The following is a 17419-nucleotide window of genomic DNA, read 5'->3' as shown; positions in this document are numbered from 1 at the left end:
TTCACTGAGCCATGATTCTCAACTTCGCACTCGCCACGGTACTGGGAGATCCCATCACGGCAGCCTCCTTCCCGCACGCGCTACGCATGAGTGGCCATTCTGCAGCACAGGTGTCGGCGTAACTGCCAATACAAACAGGACACCGTTATGTCAAAGTAGAATTAAACGTACTGGAAATCTATCAACTATTCTTTAGAAACATTTTACAAGTCTTCCTATACAAACTGATGGCACATAGGCAGTTGCAGAAGACGTACTCCTGGCGAAACTCACTGCAGAAACATCTAACAAGAGAGACAATATTCATTTATTTACTTTTAAACTCCTAGTTTCATAACTTTTTCCTTGTAAAATAATGAACACCCAATCAGCTGAAAAATGGAAGGTTTACTAAAACCTCTTTACTACGGTTTATAAAAACGTCTTCTTCGGAAGACACGTTAAAATATAATCGAAAGGCGCCAGTCACACACAATATTTCACTTCCCTAATAATCAAAATATACGCAATATGGTTGTTATTTCCTTTTTTCTCATAAGTGTGCAGCCAGTACTCTAGCTGTGGAGCTAAAGTACTTAAAACTGATGGAATTAATTGATATCTAACTTAAAGAGGAAACAGAAAATGGTGGTAGCAATAGCGCCAGACTTCCTCCTCTTGTCTTTCGGAATTGTCTTGCTACATAGCCTGTTTCGACACTCATTCCTCCCTCGCTCTTTCTGTGACGCTTTTTCCATTTGGGGCACAGTTCTACCTCTAGTAACCTGTAACCTTAGATTCTTTTCTAGATTAACGTACTACCTTTCATTATTTGTATGAAAATAAGAAATAGCTCTACTTCAATTCTTTTTCTGCATTATATTAGATTAAATTAGATATTCTTCCATTGCATTCCTTGATGAACAGATACTTAAAGATGGAAAATATATAAATATATCTTTCAAACAAATATACACAGAACATGTTTACAAAAAAAAGGAGATATGCTTATGTTACTTCCACAGATCCGAATTATAAAGGTTCTCATGTACGTGAAATAATTTTAAAAATCTGAAACGTATGTCATTTGAGAGATAATATTGAACCTTCACAAATATGTAAGTGTGTTGTACGTACTAGAAAGTGTATAACGTAATTTTTGCAGCTACACATTATCAAACACAGAGCTGTTCAGAACACTTATCTTGAACACATTACTGTATTGGGGATGTGGAAATTTAGCTTTTGCGTAACATTCGCGTTATATGATATTATGAGTAACATCTGAAATAATTGGTTCTAGTAACAAATTCGTCAATGGGTTAACGAGAGTTGGCCACTGCACATTTAAACTAAACTTTGTTTGAACCCAAAAATTTTATTGTTCCTGGCTGGTTATTGAAAATGTCTGTTCGTGAAGGTTGGACACGTTTCTGGGCCAAAGTAAGTAACTTTAAATCCTTGTGTTAATTATTGGCTCTGAGCACTATGGGACTCAACATCTGAGGTCATCAGTCCCCTAGAACTTAGAACTACTTAAACCTAGCTAACCTAAGGACATCACATCCATGCCCGAGGCAGGATTCGAACCTGTGACTGTAGCGGTCGCGCGGTTCCAGACTGAAGTGCCTAGAACCGCTCGGCCACACCGGCCGGCCGTTAATTATTCTTGTTTCTTTTGTTGACCCATGAATCAAGCAGATGGATTTTTCACGACTGGTTTAATGAAAACTAAGTAAATTAAAAAACAGTAGTTCGCACTCCTAATTCAAATGGTTCAAATGGCTCTGAGCACTATGGGACTTAACTACTGTGGTCATCAGTCCCCTAGAACTTAGAACTACTTAAACCTAACTAACCTAAGGACATCACACACATCAATGCCCGAGGCAGGATTCGAACCTGCGACCGTAGCGGTCCGTACTCCTAATTCCTTGAACAAATTTTTGCAGGGTGTTCTTCACTTGACGCCACAGTAAATTAGTATTATGTGCTTTTTGTCTCGCATAACTTTACCTCCACTTGTTGAGTTACCGTTAAAACGTACGGGGAATATAAGCGAACGAAATGTGATGTACTGCTTACTTTTATATCACCTGTGCCTAATAATATCGAATGGCAAATGAAGATAGGTTTTTGCGCTTCTGTAAGTGCGTGGCATGCCCCTCGAAACTGAATTTATTGTCAATTTCAAATCAAAGTATTTGACACTGTCGGCCTTTTCTCTCTGCTCGTCGTCATAATTACGTTGGGGGGAAATATCAACGATTCTCGTGCTTTCTAGCGGAAAGTGACAAAACAGCAGCGAACTGGTTTGTCATTTTTATCTTCCACCCCTGTTCAAGTAATTTACTTGCGGTGTCCGTTTTGCTCTTCATCGAATCATGTTGTTCCACCATTTTTGGCCAGCAGTATTTACATTTTCTTTGCAATCATTTTAACTTCTTTTCAGTTTTGAAGTAAAAGACAAAAGTGTATTCCCATATTATATACGTCCTTACAACAACGAAAGACTATATGTTTATACATAATTTTTTTTTTCTTTCACTGACCTCTTTTTAATCGTAAACACGCTAGAAAAGTAAATGCTGGTACAGTTTACCACGCATTTACTTTGAACGGTGGCTTTCAGGGGAATTGCAGAATTTATTGGAATTTGTTGAGATGTCGGAAGCAGAATGTCAGCTTTAAAAAGCACCTGACGTGCCGTCTATTCACGACAGGGAAGGAATAGCTAGGAAAGTGAATTCCACAAACAGCTGCGATTGTCAGGTGTTGAAAGCGCCCGGAAAGACAAATGCGTGTGGGCGACAGATGAAAAACAGCCCTTTTAACGCACCGCTAAGCTATTGAAAGGGCGTTTGACGGAGGCTCCGTTCTGCCCGAACACTGCGAATGAACCTGACGGTTTTCCGACAGCACCGTTATTTCACGTGTGTGACTTCCCACCCTCCACAAATATATCAGAGGAAGAGAAATTGTTGGAGGAAAGAGCGATCGGGGATGTAAATTGATCGCTGGTGTCTTTACTTCATGATGAGAAGCAGTTCTTACAATGTACACAATTGAACGGGGAACGGACTTCAGTCGTCGGATCATCACCAGTTGTATTTGTCTGGCAGAGCTGAGAAGGAGACGCCGAACAGTATTTCAGTTTATAGCAAGCCACACTGTACTCTAAACACCTCATTTACAGAGCTTTTTGTATGCCTTGACTCGAAACGTACATACGTTTTAGTTTTACCCAAGCGTTATAACAACTGCGAAAGTGTTCCAGCTTGTATATTTTATAACACGTGTTCCTGTCTTAGGATGCATTTATTTATGAGTAGTACCATGATAATGAATACCAAGGTAGGCAGTTCAGCTGAAGACGAGCGCACATCTGTAAAACGGGATATAGCAAGATCTGTACAGACGAACGTGGGTACAAGAGAGGCAGCTGCGAAGAAACTTCGAGGAACAGACGAAATAATTCAGTTGACCGACGAAAGAAGGAAGCACAAAAATGCACAGGAAAAGACTGGAAAACAGTAATGTAAGCCACTTAGGAATGAAATGGGCGAAATGCAGGGAAGCTAAGGCGGAATGTTGTTGTTGTTGTGGTCTTCAGTCCTGAGACTGGTTTGATGCAGCTCTCCATGCTACTCTATCCTGTGCAAGCTGCTTCATCTCCCAGTACCTACTGCAACCTACATCCTTCTGAATCTGCTTAGTGTATTCATCTCTTGGTCTCCCCCTACGATTTTTACCCTCCACACTGCCCTCCAATACTAAATTGGTGATCCCTTGATGACTCAGAACATGTCCTACCAACCGATCCCTTCTTCTGGTCAAGTTGTGCCACAAACTCCTCTTCTCCCCAATCCTATTCAGTACCTCCTCATTAGTTATGTGTTCTACCCATCTAATCTTCAGCATTCTGCTGTAGCACCACATTTCGAAAGCTTCTATTCTCTTCTTGTCCAAACTATTTACCGTCCATGTTTCACTTCCATACATGGCTACACTCCATACAAATACTTTCAGAAATGACTTCCTGACACTTACATCTATACTCGATGTTAACAAATTTCTCTTCTTCAGAAACGCTTTCCTTGCCATTGCCAGTCTACATTTTATATCCTCTCTACTTCGACCATCATGAGTTATTTTGCTCCCCAAATAGCAAAACTCCTTTACTACTTTAAGTGTCTCATTTCCTAATCTAATACCCTCAACATCACCCGACTTAATTCGACTACATTCCATTATCCTCGTTTTGCTGGTAAATGGCGAAATGGCTGCATGAAAAATGTGAAGGAATTCGAAAAGGAATGGTAGTCAGAAGGAATGATCCAGTACTTGTAAAATTCCAAAAAGCCTTCAGAGATGTTAAAAGCGAAGGTCTCAACATTAAGAGTGCTGGAGTAGTTACGCTGTTAATATGAAGGTGAGAGATTACAGGTAGAAGGGAGAGGAACTGTCAGGTGACGCGATTGAAGGAGAAAGGGAAAAAATAGTTCCAATGGCTCTGAGCACTATGCGACTTAACTTCTGAGGTCATCAGTCGCCTAGAACTTAGAACTAATTAAACCTAACTAACCTAAGGACATCACACACATCCATGCCCGAGGCAGGATTCGAACCGGCGACCGTAGCGGTCGCTCGGCTCCACACTGCAGCGCCCAGAACCGCACGGCCACTCCGGCCGGCTAAGAAAGGGAAAGATCTTTGGAAAACGTAGGGCATTGATTGGTATTGTTAAAATTCATGGTGAACCTTCAGCTGCCCTTTATTCTGCACAATTTGCAACTAGGTTCGGTCGATTGACCATTATCAAGCTAAGCTGGCATAAACGGCAGCTTAGCTTGATAATGACAATTTGACCGTAACTAGTTGCGAATTGTGCACATTGAAGGACAGCTAAGGTTCACAATGAATTTTAGCAATTACTTGGCGGCTGAATATCGCCACTTGCAAACATACATAGATTCATTAGTACAGTTACAGATTGAAAGAAATACGGAAGACATGCAGTCAAATAAGGTAGCAAACGTTGATGAAATTCCATCCGAATTTCTAAAACCATTAGGATAAATGGCACGAAATGGCTATTCAAGTTGGTGTGTAGAATCTAAGAAAGTGGAGAAATACCACCAGACTTTCGGGAAAATATCGTCCACGGAATTACGAAGGAAACAAGGGAGGTAATGCGAGAATTATTGCACAATAAACTCAGAAGGCCATGCATTCACATTGCTGACACGAGTAATTTACATAAGTTTGGAAAAGAAAACTGAGGAGCTCTTAGGTGAGGATCGGTTTGACTTTCGGAAAAATAGCAATTCTGAATAGTTGCGTTTGATAATGTAAGCAAGACTTATCAAAAATCAAGACTCGATCATAGGATTTATCGAGCCATAAAAAGAGTTCGCCAGTGTGGAATGGTGCAAGATGTTCGAGATTCTCGAAAAAATAGGTGTAATCTATAGGGATAGAGTAAGAAGGAACAAGAAGAATGGTTGAGCAAGAACGAAGTGCTCGTATTAAAAAGGGTGTAAAAGAGGGATGAAACATTTCGTCCTATTGTTCAAACTATAACTCGAAGAAAGAACGACGTAAATAAAGGATAGATTTAGGAGCGGGATTAAAATTCTAGGTGAAAGAATACAAGCGACAAGTTTCGCTGATGCAGTTGATATCCTCAGTGAAAGTGAGGGTACAGGACATACAGAACGGAACGAACAGTCTTCTGACGACAGAATACAACTTGAGAATAAACCGAAGAAATATGGAAGTAATGAGGAGTGGCAGACATGAGATTAGTCATAAAGTTAACTTCAAAGTTGGGGACCACGAAGTGAAGGAATTCTCCTGCAATGGAGGCAATGTAACTTATGACGGCTGAAGCAAGCAAGACGTAAAAAGAGGGTTAATACAAGCAAAAGGGGTACCCCGGCCAAAATAAGTCTACTACTATCAAACATTGGTATTAATTTTAAGGAGAAATTCCAGAAAACGTACGTTTAGAGCACAGCATGGTATGGAAGTGAGTCCAGGACATCGGGAAGACGGGAAGCGCTTGAGACGTGGTGCTATAAAAAAAATGATTAAAATCCAGAATGAGATTTTCACTCTGCAGCGTAGTGTGCGCTGATATGAAACTTCCTGGCAGATTAAAACTGTGCCGGACCGAGACTCGAACTCGGGACCTTTGCCTTTCGCGGGCAAGTGCTCTACCAACTGAGCTACCCAAGCACGACTCACACCCCTTTCTCACAGTTTTACTGCTGCCAGTACCTCGTCTCCTACCTTCCAAACTTTACAGAAGCTCTCCTGCGAACCTTGCAGAACTAGCACTCCTGAAAGAAAGGATATTGCGGAGACATGGCTTAGCCACAGCCTAGGGGATGTTTCCAGTTCTGCAAGGTTCTCAGGAGAGCTTCTGTAAAGTTTGGAAGGTAGGAGACGAGGTACTGGCAGAAGTAAAGCTGTGAGGACGGGGCGTGAGTCGTGCTTGGGTAGCTCAGTTGGTAGAGCATTTGCCCGCGAAAGGCAAAGGTCCCGAGTTAGAGTCTCGGTCCGGCACACAGTTTTAATCTGCCAGGAAGTTTCATTATTAAAATCAGACTGACAAGAAAAGTGGAAGTTCTCCATCCAAATGGTACTAGAGGGAGCTGTAGAGGGTAAAAGTTATAGGGGAAGACAGATATAGCAATATATGGTTCAAATGACTCTGAGCACTATGGGACTTAACATCTATGGTCATCAGTCCCCTAGAACTTAGAACTACTTAAACCTAACTAACCTAAGGACAGCACACAACACCCAGCCATCACGAGGCAGAGAAAATCCCTGACCCCGCCGGGAATCGAACCCGGGAACCCGGGCGTGGGAAGCGAGAACGGTACCGCACGACCACGAGATGCGGGCGTATAGCAATATATCCAGTGGCTAATTGAGGACGTAGGATCCAAGTATTACTCCGAGACTAAGATGTTGGCTGAGGAGGGGAAGTCGTGGCAGGCCATATAAAATCATTCAGATGACTGATGATCCAAAAAAGAGAACACCATAGAAGACATAGGAGTCCGATACCAAAGGGGTTCTGATATGAAAGGAAATGCCGTCCCTGACCGTCACTCCTGAAAGTAGGGCCGTATGCCGGGTTGTCATCCGAGCCACTGTTACAGCACAGTGATCGTCGACGATATTCTACGCCTCGTTTTATCGCCCTTGATGGCAAACCATTCTGGGCTTCATTTCACCGAGACAATTCACGCGCGCAAATGGCGACGGTTTCTTCTGCTTGTCTTCTTGCTTGCCAAACCCTAGCTTGGAGAGTAAGGTTGCCAGACCTCTCCCCAACTGGGAATGTTTGCAGCATTACTGGCAAGGCTATAAAAGCACCTCCAGATTTTGACAATCTAACGCGCCAATTGGACACAATTTGGCACAACAGCCCTCAGAAGGACATCCAACAACTCTATCAATCAATACAAAACCAAATTACTGCTTCCATATCGGCCAGAGGTGGACCAACGCGTTATCGACTTGCTCAGTTTGAGAGGCTCCTTTTTTAGAATATGCCATCCAGTTTTCCTGAAATTGTAATCGTTTCTTTGCCTGTACATGTCCATCACATTTAGGGATTTCCGGGCCATTCGGATAATTCCTTCGTGGGGCGCCGTGTGTTTTTTTTTTTTTTTTTTTTTTTTCATGGAGTGAAAAATGTTTCTCCAGCTTGAACCACGGCAACCTTGTAATTTTGGCGGTACCAGCATATAAATGTATTGTTTAGTGTGCTCCTCCCGACCTAGAATTTTTCTTCCGTTCATTAAAATAATAGTCAGACCTGTTCCCATTCATTCAGTGAATCTGCCAAATTTCGCAATTCTGATTTCTCACGTATTAAATAAATATTTTTCTCTAATGAACAGCTTTGCAACCTGCCGTTGTACCGTGTGCGTGTTAACGTACGATTAATGTGCTTTGTACTGATTGTCCAAGAACCACGCCCGCGGTTTTCGAATTTGACAGCTGGTGTACACGAGTGCGGGGCTGGTTTGTTTACAATAGAATGCGAGTTGTGAGGGTGGTGCGCGTTAGTGTTACGAGTAACTGAGTGCATTTCTGGGTTCTTGTACAGTTGTTATTCAATTATATAGGTACTATATACTTGCGCCACCTGTATTTTACCCCCGAAAATGATGAGATCTGAGTTTCTCATGGAGTATACAATTTTCAAACAAATTACGGCAATTCAGCATGGTAATATTTACAAGGACCGCCAATATTTCGGCGGAAGTTACAATCATGCAGTCTGTTTTATCTTGATTGATCCTCAGATCAACCTTTTGGATCTCTTCTTCTAGCAGTTTAGTTTCTCTTATTGTTTCATCTTCGTCCTGCAGTATAAGAACGATATTGTCGGCACACACTAAAAATTCTCGTCCTGCTGATCACGCTCTTCTTAAGGTCTTTTCCAGTTTCAATTATAAAAAAATTATTGTATAACTTTATTTTTTTCGAAGTTACAATTAATAATTTAGAGCTACCGCCGTGTGAATCGTATTTCTCCTTCCTACATATCCTCGTTTTTACAATTTTTGTACCAACTTTAACTATGGCTAAGCAAACGTCATTGTTAATTCTGTCAACAAATTTCGTGTTTTTGTCACGCTTGTTAACCTGTGTTGTGGTCTAGACGGTCGCCGATGTTCATTCCTCGGCATCAGAATTTCATTTTGTGGATGCAGTTTCAACTGTTGCCGGTCGGCTGACTGAGTTCCGAGCTTACCTCGTCAACTTGTCGTGGAATTTCTGTCTCGTCTACCAGCCGAGAATTTCGTCTGTTCACTGGTTTCGGCGGGTGCCCGCAACTTAAAGGTAGCAAGGTTCACTGAAGCCTGTATTATGGAGAAGAGCCACCGTGAGCACTGCTCGGACGTTTATTGGCCGTTGTAGAAGTCAAAGTCAGTTCGTTACAGAAAAAGTTTTACCTTTTCGAAACTGTTAATTATTACATTGGTATCAAAGTAATGTCATAATGCATAACAAGCAGTGGTAACAGAATATTAACGGGAGCTGATTCAACACAGGCTATAACCATGGAAGGTGGTTTAGCTGTGGAAACTCACAGGAGATGCGACTTGCAGACACATCTTCCTGGTCAACCGCTCTGAAGTATTAGAAACCCATTACAGAAAAACTTTATGCTGATTATTAAATGGACAAATATCTGAGCTGTTCTTCCTCCTCCGTCCCACTGTACACTTTTTTATTTTCTGTTACTTGACTCTGTACGAGGCATAAAACACAAATCAGTTATAATAATAAAGCGATAGTGGAGTAATATTCCAATATCTACTTCGATTGATTCATGCTGAAGGGAATGACAAAATGAGATTGTGAGATCATGTTTAGTGTTGTCATGTCTTTGGTAAGCTTATTTTGCTGTAATCTCCTTCGTGTATTATGCCTGTCTCAACTCTACAATTGTGTTTAAAACTGAAATACACGGTACTGATGTTCCACAACCATATTTGTTTTATAATTCGTAGTGATCTGACTTTCGTCATTATAAGCCACATCCAAACAACGTGTCTGATAACTTTCCTGAGGATGGCCTGGAAAGCCGAAATTGGTTCACTACGAACAATACCATAAATGTTATTTTGGAACATCTATATCGTGCATTTCAGTTTTTAATATGTGTTTGTTCCTCCAAGTGCTGGAGATTCCAAAAATGCTATAATTGCATCTCAGCATGTAGAGAGGAAAGCCACAGTTCTTCTTTCTAGTCATGACGTAACATTACATTCGTTGCCGACGGAGTATAACCTCGATTCCCATTACGTCGGGGGAAGAAACAGCGTGTGACGTCACTATAAGTTCGTCCGTTCATTCGTAAGAAATGGCCCATCGGAAGGACAGGGAACGTTAATTCCCTGTGTTTTACGGGACCATCGTTTTTATTACTGGCACATCTAGCTCCATGACGACGCTTATTATCGCTGTCTGGCTCGAAGGAGATTGAGGTCATGGAAAATAAGCACGCGATTCTTCGTATTACCCCTTTGCTTAACTTCTTGCCACTTTTCTCCTCCCGTTTCTTCGATAAAAAGCTTAGCGCAACTGCAACATTAAGAGATTTCCTGCTGTTACTCAGCGCTCCAGCTCTAAAATACTCTTTCCCGAGTGATTGCTGGTAATTATTAGTTATGACAAAACATTAGGTAATACCTCCTACCTAAACTGCACATTAGAGGTCATCGGTTATTGTTACGACAGCCATTTAATCGCTACACAGTGTGTGTCTCTTTCTGACTGAAGACTTCTATTATTTTGCCCTCTTCCGCCTCCGTGCGATTTGTTTTTAAGATCCACATGGAAGGTGGAGATGTGATAAGTGAATGTCAAAATTACACTCATATTGTACGGGTCGACTCTTGCACAGAAGATTACAGCAACCAGCCATTTTTTACAATGCTATTTATTTATTTAAACAGCAACGTTACCTCCATGTTCATCTTCAGACGACTAGTTCACGTTTTACATTAGATTTCCTTTTCGTTTCCCCACCTGACAAAATTTCCTAGGGCTGGTGGTACCCTGCAATCAAAACAAGATGTGATACAACGCCTTTTTAATTTAGAGTTAACTTACAGTTAAAAAGACGTTGTCTCACATGTTGTTTTAACTTACGGTTAAGAAGATATTGTGTCACATCTTGTTTCGATTGTAGGGCACCACCACCCCAAGGGAATCTCGTCAGGTGGGAAAACAAAAGGCGAAATCTAATGTAAAACGTGAAGTAGCCGTCTGAAGAAAAAAAATATGTGTATGAAATCTTATGGGACTTAGCTGCTAAGGTCATCAGTCCCTAAGCTTACACAGTACTTAACCTAAATTATCCTAAGGGCGAACACCCATGCCCGAGGGAGGACTCGAACCTCCGGCGGGACCAGCCGCAGACTCCATGACTGCAGCACCTGAGACCGCTCGGCTAATCCCGCGCGGCCCGTCTGAAGAGAAAACTGGCAGTTCGAAACCGGTATTGGCACTGTTTAAATAAATAAATAGCATTGTAAAAAGTGACTGGTTGCTGCAATCTTCTGTGTAAGAGTTAACCCATGTTCCATACACAGCCACGGCCTGAAAATGTCGGTTTTTGACAAAATAGCATACACTCATATTTATGTTACATGGGCAATAGACTGCACATTTGGTATGAGATTGTGGTCCTGCTCTTATGGAAAAGCTCCTTCCGATCTGGCATCGGAAGGCCCAACGACTCCGACCGACCACCTTGTCATCCTCACCCAATGGGTGTCACTCGATGCGGGTATGGAGGAGCTTGTGGTCATTTTGTCCTCTACTGAAAGCTCTTCTAGTGCATGACGTAAATATTTTGGGAAGTGGACCAAAACATTAAAAAAATCCAGTGAACAGGTGCTCAAAAATGCATACCTTAAGAGCTATGAGCACTTGTTCATCTTCGCTACTTTGGAACACAACTCTTCTACTGAACAAGTGCTCATAAAGTTTTAAGATATGCATTTTTGAGCACATGTTCAATGTGCATTTTTTTCTTGTTTTGGTCCATACTACACTTCCCTAAATATGGAAAGCAAAGAGCTTGCAGTAGAAGAGATCTGTTTCACAGTATCTAAGATAAAGAATTGCTCATAGATCTTGTTGTTGTTGTTTTGGTCTTCAGTCCAGAGACTGGTTTGATGCAGCTCTCCATGCTACTCTATCCTGTGCAAGGTTCTTCATCTCCCAGTACCTACTGCAACATAAATCCTTCTGAATCTGTTTAGTGTATTCGTCTCTTGGTCTCCCTCTACGATTTTTACCCTCCACGCTGCCTTCCAATACTAAATTGGTGATCCCTTGATGCCTCTATTCAAGTTGTGCCACAAATTTCTCTTCTCTCCAGTTGTATTCAATACCTCTTCATTAGTTATGTGCCGCGCGGGATTAGCCGAGCGGCCTCAGGCGCTGCAGTCATGGACTGTGCGGCTGATCCCGGCGGAGGTTCGAGTCCTCCCTCAGGCATGGGTGTGTGCGATGTCCTTAGGATAATTTAGGTTATGTAATGTGTAAGCTTAGGGAGTGATGACCTTAGCAGTTAAGTCTCATAAGATTTCACACACATTTGAGCATTAGTTATATCTACCCATCTAATCTTGAGCATTATTCTGTATCTATGTCATAGCTCTTAAGGTATGAGCCCATGTCTACTTGACTTTCTGGTTTCGAATGATCACTCCTGCCAGATCCCTGGATATTGACCATCACTTCTGAAGTACATTCTGCAAGCAGACACAAATAAGCAACAATGGAAAGCGGTGTGCTAGTGCGGGGTGGTTGTTTGGGTTGTCTATTGCGGAATTATTGAGAGCCACCACCTGTTGCTGCGAGACACGCCACGTGGTGATTGAAAGTTTTCCAAACACGAGGACAACGTAGCGCGTTGTAGCAGGTGAGGAGCAGCCACTAGAGCAAAGTGTTTGCTGTGTGTTGCAGGCGATACAAGCTGGAGGCGGAGATCGCGTCCATGACGTGGCGTGTGCAGTGGTCCGACTTGACGGTGATGCCGCACGGGCGCACGCGCGGCAGCCTCTACAGCCTCGCCAAGCGCGGCAGTCAGCTGGTGAGTGCAAAGAACATGTCTATATCTCTTACACCTTAGCACGACACGGCAAGACATGTCACAAAGCACCACGCGGCTACCCGAGCAATCTTGACCGTGATAAACTACACAGTTCAGAAACCTGTTCATTACTTTCGCTGTGTCCGTAATATTTGTGCCATAAAGTCATTAAACAGAAGATCGCTGTGTTCACTGGTTTCAGTATTCTCCCTGGGCAGATCCATAACACGCTCAATGTCAAACAGAGGGAGAGGAATAAGAAAATACGTCTATACATGTAAGATAACATGACTTTTTCTCTTTGAGAGTGAACCTTGAATTTACTTTCAAAACTTTTTCTTAAGAATTTACTTTATTTACTAGCGATTCATCGAGAAAATTAAGACATTTAATTACACTATGTGAGCGTGGAAGTAGTTGCCAGGGAGTATCTGATGAAATCAATATGAAATCGCTTTTAACAAATGGTAATTTAATTCCTAAAAGCTTCTTTTTTAAAGAAACAGGTTTAAAATTATAAGCAGAGAGCACCCTATTAATATCAAGTTACAATTTATCCCTTTTGACACGGCCGTGGTCACGACCGCTCACAACAACCTCTGAAGGACTACACAGGTGCAAATCTGCAACACACCAGATTATCTTAAAGTAAAGTTTTAACAGTTCACACAAGCACATAACTATGCACCCCGTAGGAGGGATGGAAATGGTGCAAAACACTAAAATTAAAAGATTAACTTGCCACCGAAGGTGCAACTTGATTTTAACATCAAGAAAAGTCTTACGGTGGAATGGTGGCAACTTTATATACTAAAATGACCATTTAAATAAGAGCCCGTGAAATGCAATCTTATATAAAATTCTACAGGGTTGGCCAAACCAGTTAAGATGCTCTACAGTACACAGATACCGCCTCTCAAGATGATAAGCAAGATCAAAACATGTTTCAGGAATTATGCCATTACACTCCAAGCAATAAATTCGTTAACACACCAAATCCGACAACATGACAGAGGCAGTTCCGAACGACAGACAGACACTAACTGCCTAACAAATGTGGACGAGAGACAGACGAGCAAGCTGGGGACGAGAGACTGAACAAGAAAACAAGTAAAATGTAACAAGACTAAAGCACTTAACTTCTAATAAACTGCCGAACCGTCCGCTGCCAGCCGCTTCAACGGACGCAGGAAGGCGCGCCGATCTTCGGTCTTTCCTGGTGCCCACCAACCGACCGACTGCCCGCTGCTCCGTCCGCGATTGCTGCTCCGTCGCGACTGCCCTGCTGGTGCGTCTCCCACTCACTTCCAGACACACGACGGCGGATATACTGGCTCGGACCCAACCATGCAGAGGAAACACACTCACTGGCAAAACGACATCCCTGCACCAGGAAAGGACCGAGCCAAGCTCCACAAGATGGTAACTGAAGGGGCCCAGAAGCGCTCGGAGAACCAGTTACACCACGGCGTCACAACTCGCACCGGCCAGACTGATGTCGAGGGTTGACTCCTGTTGCTCTCGAAGCCACTCTCCTTGCTATACGGCGCGGCCCACTGGACTCACGTGGCGACCTCACATGCACCGCCGCTCAAGGCGGACAAGTCATCTTGTGTCTCAGTGCGCGACTGACCAACCGATCGATCCAACCGCCAATGACCATTGCCTGAGCAACTCGAGCAGACTGGCGGCCTAACGCGCAGACTCAGATGCGGGAACTAGGCCCCGACCGGGCGACCACTCGCTGGTTTCTCTTATTGGCGGAGTGGAGAGACTCTCATTTATCCGGCTTTTAAGATTGATCCGAACGACAGACACACTAGCACTCCGAACGACAGACAGACACTAAATGCCTAACAAATGCGGACGAGAGACTGACCCAGACGGACCCCAGACTGACTCCGGCTGACTCCGACTGAACAACTCCCCCTGGCGAGCTCATAGCGCCCCTTAAATGCACGTGAACAGGCAACCTTTCCCCTTTCCCACCAAAGGGAGACACCAAAGCTGCGATTGTCGCAGCGGCGCCACCGCCAGAAACGGAGGGCGACTGCTTCACACAACGCGCTGCGGCGAGCTCTTCAAAACAGCAATTTTTACCACGGCTCAGAGAGATTATAGAACCACGTTTTGCAAATGTTGTCATTACAGAAATCAGTCAGAACGTTATGCTCACCGACCTACTATCGATACGATCTCGTCTATTAGATGGCACCGTCATCTGGCGAGGAATGACTGCTAGACAGGCACACGCATGGTAAATTGTCTATCAGTGAGCGTGCTGCCCGTGTGTAGAATGCGGAAGGCACGCGACGTATCTAAGTTTGACTGAGGGCAGATTGTGATGGCCGGGAAGCTCGGCACGCACATTTCGGAAGCTGCACAACTTGTCGGGTGTTTGAGGAGTGTTGTGGTGAGCGCCAAGTTAAGCCACAGGGCTGAACACTGCAGCACTTTCTCCGCGCAGTGCCAGCCACACAGCTTTCTTGCCCGACCGCCATTAGTGCTCTCGCGGTGTGGTGTCTCAGACTGACAACAACATAGGTGAAGATATCGGAAATGCTGATACTTACGAGGACGCTGTATCTCAAACACAGAATCCTGCAGAATTGGACATTTCCTCATTAATGAAGCACCGATCTAGTAAACAACAACCAAAGAAAATGAAGAAACTCGATGTTTTGAAGCTTATACAACATTCCATCGTGCAGAATGAACGAAGGGCGAGAGAAACAGCGACTGAACGTAAGCCTCAAAATCTGCCAGTGACATACTCTGCCATTCCTTCATGTCGATATACCAAACGACAAAAAAATATGTCACAAAGAAATCAACATTTCATCCGCGGTAAAATACTTGAAGCGATTTCGCAGACTGAGGCATTTCAACCGGGAATTCGCAGTCGTCCAGCTCGCGAACTTGAACCAACTCGGAATTACGACGCAACAAGCGTTTCATACCCAGTGTACTCGTCGGAAGCCAGCGGCACGGTTTTGACACTTTTTCAGAACTTAGTGGGCGTACTTTCAAGTACAGCTGCTGGATCATACGCTCAACTCATTAACAGTAACAATTCCCTTAATTAATTTTCCAAAGTAACCTATACAACTCTCGTTTGTGTATTTACTTTCTAACAAATTCAGTACAACTTAACTGAAGAACACAGCGGCTTTTTCCTCACTTCCAGTTGGTTTTTGAACATTTACCCTTCAGAAAATATAGATTTCAGCACGAGCTCGTTAACCTCGTGAAACTGACTATGGTCTAAACAAGAGTAGTTCGTGAACTTGGTATCAGAAAACTCGAGATGTAAAAGCGAATTCGCAACGAGTATTTCTCTTGTTCATATATTCGATTTTCCATTCTGATCTGTTCCATTTTCAAGTGCTATACACTGAAGAGCCGAAGAAACTTGTACATCTGCCTAATATCGTGTAGGCACCCGCGAGCACGCAGAAGGCCGAAGCACGACGTGACAGGTACTCGACTAATGTCTGAAGTAGTGCTGGAGGGAACTGACACCATGAATCCTGCACGGCCGTCCATAAATCCGTAAGAGAGCGACGCGGCGAAGAACTCTTCTGAACAGCACGTAGTAAACTACCCCAGATATGCTCAATAATGTTCATGCCTGGGGCGTTCGGTGGCCACCGGAAGTGTTTAAACTCAGAAGGCTGTTGCTGAAGCCACTCTGTAGCAGTTCTAGATGTGTGGCATGTCGCATTGTCCTGCTCGAATTGCCCAAGTCGTCGGAATGCAAAGTGGACACGAATGGATGCAGGTGGTCAGAAACGATGCTTACGTACGTGTCACTTGTCAGAGTCGTGTCTAGACGTATCACGGGTCCCGTATCACTCCAACCTCCAACCATGCAACATGTTTCCAATCATCAACAGTCCAATGTCGGTGTTGACGGGCACAGGCGAGGCGTAAAGCTTCGTGTCGTGCAGTCATCAGGGCTACACGAGTGGGCCTTCGGCTCCGAAAACCCATATCGGTGATGTTTCGTTGAATGGTTGGCACACTCACACTTGTTGATGGCCCAACATTGAAATCTGTATCAATTTGTCGAACGGTTCCACTTCTGTCATGTTGAACGATTTTCTTCAGTTATCGTTGGCCCCGTTTCGCAGGATCCTTCTGCGGCCGCACCGCCGTTGGAGATTTGATGTTTTACCGGATTCCTGATATTTACGGTACACTCGTGAAATGGTCGTACGGGAAAATCCCCACCTCATCGCTACCTTGGAGATGGTGTATCCCACCGCTCGTGCACCGACTATAACACCACTTTCGAATTCAATTAAATATTGATAACCTGCCATTTTAGCATGAGTAACCGATGTTAACATCTGCGCCGAATTGTCTTATATAGGCGTTGCCGACCGCAGCGCCGTATTCTGCCTGTTTACGTATCTCTGTACTTGAATACCCATGCCTATACTACACTCCTGGAAATGGAAAAAAGAACACATTGACACCGGTGTGTCAGACCCACCATACTTGCTCCGGACACTGCGAGAGGGCTGTACAAGCAATGATCACACGCACGGCACAGCGGACACACCAGGAACCGCGGTGTTGGCCGTCGAATGGCGCTAGCTGCGCAGCATTTGTGCACCGCCGCCGTCAGTGTCAGCCAGTTTGCCGTGGCATACGGAACTCCATCGCAGTCTTTAACACTGGTAGCATGCCGCGACAGCGTGGACGTGAACCGTATGTGCAGTTGACGGACTTTGAGCGAGGGCGTATAGTGGGCATGCGGGAGGCCGGGTGGACGTACCGCCGAATTGCTCA

The 17419-nt window shown here is 43.8% G+C and overlaps 1 protein-coding gene across 2 annotated transcripts in view; it reads left to right on the top strand.

The window, feature by feature from the left end:
• The window catches only part of LOC126259294 (atrial natriuretic peptide receptor 1-like), a 1315450-nt gene that overhangs the window by 890819 nt on the left and 407212 nt on the right, over positions 1 to 17419 (top strand). For both annotated transcript variants that reach the window (XM_049955955.1, XM_049955954.1), the window contains exon 8: positions 12496 to 12622. In XM_049955955.1, the coding sequence (XP_049811912.1) occupies positions 12496 to 12622 (127 nt within the window). The remainder of the gene's footprint in view (positions 1 to 12495; positions 12623 to 17419) is intronic.

The sequence above is a fragment of the Schistocerca nitens genome, chromosome 5 (assembly GCF_023898315.1).
Source record: "Schistocerca nitens isolate TAMUIC-IGC-003100 chromosome 5, iqSchNite1.1, whole genome shotgun sequence".
NCBI classification, from domain to species: Eukaryota; Metazoa; Arthropoda; class Insecta; order Orthoptera; family Acrididae; genus Schistocerca; species Schistocerca nitens.
This window is presented reverse-complemented; position numbering and strand designations above follow the sequence as displayed.